General features: G+C 55.3%; 1 protein-coding gene across 1 annotated transcript; it reads left to right on the forward strand.

Moving 5' to 3' along the window:
• Positions 1-3: 3 nt before the first annotated feature.
• On the forward strand, positions 4-2,079 carry NGA_0625700 (alpha beta-hydrolase domain-containing protein; the record flags this gene model as incomplete). The annotated part of the gene is made up of 7 exons (XM_005855713.1): positions 4-48; positions 169-263; positions 606-735; positions 973-1,051; positions 1,484-1,605; positions 1,738-1,803; positions 2,014-2,079. The coding sequence occupies 7 exons, from the start codon at positions 4-6 to the stop codon at positions 2,077-2,079; spliced, it is 603 nt and encodes a 200-aa protein (XP_005855775.1).
• Between the last annotated feature and the right edge of the window lie 1,975 nt (positions 2,080-4,054).

The raw sequence follows: 4,054 nt of genomic DNA on the forward strand, positions 1-4,054 counted from the left end.
GCCATGTTCCGGGACGAAGTGGACGTGACGGCGGCCGATGGAACGAGTGTAAGCACCCTGCTTTTGTCTTCCCCCCGTATACCTCCTCCAATCGTTGTGAAACGCGACCTCACATCCCCGAACCCCGATCTTCCTCTGCTGTCCTCCACCCCTCTTCCCCCTCTCCAGATGCGCGGGTATCTGGTCTCCTCCAAGATGGCGCAGAAATTCTGGAGGCGGGAAGAGCGGCCCGTGGTGCTTCTGCTCGCGGATGAGCGAGGCTGGTAAGACGGGGACAGACTGGGGGAGGAGCTTCCGGAAGGAGAAGCGCGAGGGGAAAAGTCTAGCGGACGGTGGGAGCAAGTAGTGGGAGGATTAGGCTCGTGGACGGAAGACGGGAAATGGGACGCGGGGGTGAAGAAAAAGCAGGGAGACGACTGTTCGCAGCTCGGGGACTGGAGGAATCAGAGAGAGGAACGAGCGGGCTAGAAGGGCCTGTGACAGCTTTGCTTTCGGTCCCTGAAATGACCTCCAAAGGAGTCCAACGGTTTCCCCCACCGTCTGTACGATTCATCACTCAACCCCGTCTCTTCCGTCGCCCTCCCTCCACTCGACCCCGCCCCCAGGCGCAGCGTCCAAACCCGGAAGCTGGCGGACCACATGTCCTTCCTGAGCAACCATGTCTTCTTCGTCCCAGACCTCTACCGCGGCCAGGTCTTCAAGAAGGGGCAGTCCAAGGAAGCGTGGCGGGCGGCGGTGAGGGAGGGGGAAAGGAAGAGATGGAGGGAGGAGGGCAGACGTGGGGTGCAGGGCTCTGACGGCATAGTGTCGTGGAGGTAGGGATGGATGCCTCTTCAAACTCTCATTTCCAAGGTGACTCGTGTCACATCCAAGCTCGGTCGCGCGCTCCTCGGGCATGAAGTTGGAGATTGTCGTTTTCTTGCTTGTTCCTCAATATCAAGTGGTACATCTCCTTCTTTTTTCTTGCCGCAGCATCCCCCCATTCGCCTCCTACAAGACGCGAGGAGCGCGATGGAGAGCCTGGTCAGGAACTACAACGCCACGGCGACAGGTGGGTCAATGGCCTCGCTGCTTGTCCAACTGGACTCATTTCGCAGAGTTGCTCGCGGTACCTATATCGGGGTCGTCAATTGTTCGCCAATAATTCGTGTAAACTCTGCCACTTGCGGCGCGCCTAGGAAGTATTCATTTGCTGGATCGTGTACTTGGGGATAGAAGGCGATTCTTCTCAGGCTCCCTGCGGCTCAAAACCTTCCCCCTCTACACTTTCTGCGCATAGGCATCGTTGGCTTCGGTGTTGGGGGCGGGCAAGCTCTCTCTGCTGTGGCCAGCGGTGAGTTGGAGGATGTCTCCCTTCGCTTTCCTTACCGCTTTCATCCTAACGCCTCTGCTTGGATCGACTTTTCCGTGCATATTCTATCTTCGCCTATCTACTTACCAACGCCCGTCCCAATCATCCTACCACAATTTCTTTTTCCGATAGGCTTTATCAAGACCCATGCCGTCGTTGCTATGTGCCCTGTGGGCTATGACGCGCCCAAGGTAGCGGAAGCGCTGAAGTCCACCCCTGCTCTGGTCATCTTTCCAGGGCAGGACAATCCCGAGGTGGGGAAGAAGGGGAAGGGTCTGAGAAGGAGAGGGGACCAGATAGAAATAGAGTACTACTGCTACTATTACAGCATTATAAGATCCACTTTGTGCCGCGGACCTTACTCTCGATATTTCTTGCTACTGCAGGCGCCATTGCAAAATGCACTGACCCTGATGGATGGTTTTGCCTCGCACAAGGCCTTGCCGTACATGGTGAGTCTCTACCACTTTCCCCCTTGGAGCTATCCTTATCCAGCCTATCGATACTCCTGCTTTTATTCGTATCAAGTTTTTTGTTTTGCCTGTTTAGAACTTCGCTTTTGCATGATTGCGTCTCGTATGTAGTGCCCAATCCGTCCAGCTCCGTCAACATGGTCTTCTTCTAAATCATTTCTTCCTCCTCTTCCTTGTGTGAAAGGTGAGGGTCTTCAAAGATTGCCACTTGCATTTTCTTACACGACCTGCACCAAACGAGGAGTCGGCCGCTGAGGATGCGATCATGCTGGCGACAAGCTGGTTGGAAATTCAGCTCCGGAGGGGGAAGGCAAAGATGATACGAGACTCTCGCATCCTCTGATCAACAAGACGGGGGAAAAAGCAAAAGGATGAGCAAGGCCATAATGTATGTAGTCGACCAATGCATAATGACATTTATATATACTAGTGACATAATTGGGAGGAGCAAGAGCGTAAAAGCATAAGACATGAAAAATATGAATGCGTCGTATGTTTCTTACGGCTTTATTTGCTTCTTTCTCTGTCCCCGCGAAACGATTGCCCTTGCAAAGTATGCACGCACCTGCGATAAAAGATACTCGACTTGATCTCATCCAAGTATACTTCTCTGCATGCCGCAAGCTCCTCCATTTCACATCGCTTGTCAAACTCAAGCGTCACAGTCGGTGATATCCCTCTCCCTCACGGTTCATGCGGTAAGAGCAATCTATTCCTCTTGGCCGGATACGATCTCCATTCTCCTCCCGTTCTTGCACAAGTAAAGCTTTTTTGAGCCAATCCTTACGATCTTGTTGGATGCAAACGTGCAGTGTGGACAGCCGGTGCCCAAGGCATATCGACAATTTGTACCGTATTCTGTGCATCATCCATTTATTACGCATATTTGCATGCTTCGAAATACCTCAACATTCCCTCCTCTTTCATTCCATAGTACTTTCCTTTCCATTAAATCAAAGAAAAGCGGTCAAGGGTCAGAAGAGCGCATGATTGTGGTGACTCAACCACAACAGACTCCCCCTTTCCATCGTCCAATTCTCGCCCGCAGGCATCATCCCTGCGAACATGTCAAAGCCTCGTCAATGTAGCATGTAACAAAAAACCCAGTGATTGTGTCACAAAGCCTTCCCCTTTTCGCGGCACTTCATCTCGCCGCCGCATCTTCTCCCCTGCTTCCTCTCGTCCGCCGCGAAAAGATGTCTGTACTCCTGCTTCCCAGGTGTCTCTAACCCCTTCTTCCTCTATCTACACTGCCAGCATCATGCATGGCTGGCCGGCCCTCCCTCTGAAACCCCCCTCGAGCTCTCTTCCGGCATGTCAGGCACATGACTCGAGACGTCTCCTCCGCACCGTCAGGGCCCCTCTCGCCCCGATATTTCTCTTGTCTCAGACCCGCCCGTCGTCACGTGGCACCAGACGCACTCTCCACTGCCTCCTCCCGTCCAGATGCTCCTGGATCCATTTCTCCACCCCCTTATTCTCCTGCCCGCGCCGCTTGTTCGCCCGCAGTATCTTGTACCGTTGCACGAGGAGCAGGACTGCCGTCAACACCTTCACCTGGACGAACCGCTGGTATTCGTCCTCCTCTCCCTCCTCCTCGTCCTCCGTCCCTTCCTCCCTCCTTCCCTCCAGCCCTTCCGCAATCGCTTCCAACGACAAGGGTGGGGGCTTGAGACCGTTCCGCTTCTGCTGATCCTGAGGCGCGCTTTTCTCCTCCTTGCGAGCAACCTTTTCCTCCTCCGCAGGTCGTACCAGCAGCCTCCTCATAAACGAAGAGGAGGGCGACAAGAGCGCGAAAGAATTCTGCCGCCCTCCCCCCTCCTCCTTCCCTTCCTCCCGCCGCGCCTGCTCCAGCCACCGCTCTGGAACGAAGGAGGACGCAGAGGGGTAAAAGCGGTCGTCCGTGTGCAGTCCGAGGAGGGAGAGGGTCAGATTGACGCCGGGCGGGAGGGTGTGGACCGGGGCATAGGAGCCCCCGCCTGTAGGGAGGAGAGAGAAGGGAAAAAGAGAGAGAAAGGGGGGGAAGTCGTCAATGTGCAGCCACGTCGTCAACGACCCCCCTACATCGCACTTGGATCTTGTGCGCCCTCTTTGCCCCTGCCCCTTCGTTTCTTCCACTCACCTCTGTCCGTCCCCCGCGCAAATGAGGGGGTGTATCGCGGCGTGATAGGCCTCCATTGGCCGTCAGGGAGGGAGCGAGGGGTGGGGGAGGGGAGGGCAGAGGCGGGGA

This window comes from Nannochloropsis gaditana, assembly GCF_000240725.1.
Source record: "Nannochloropsis gaditana CCMP526 unplaced genomic scaffold scaffold127, whole genome shotgun sequence".
In the NCBI taxonomy this organism is placed as follows: domain Eukaryota; class Eustigmatophyceae; order Eustigmatales; family Monodopsidaceae; genus Microchloropsis; species Microchloropsis gaditana.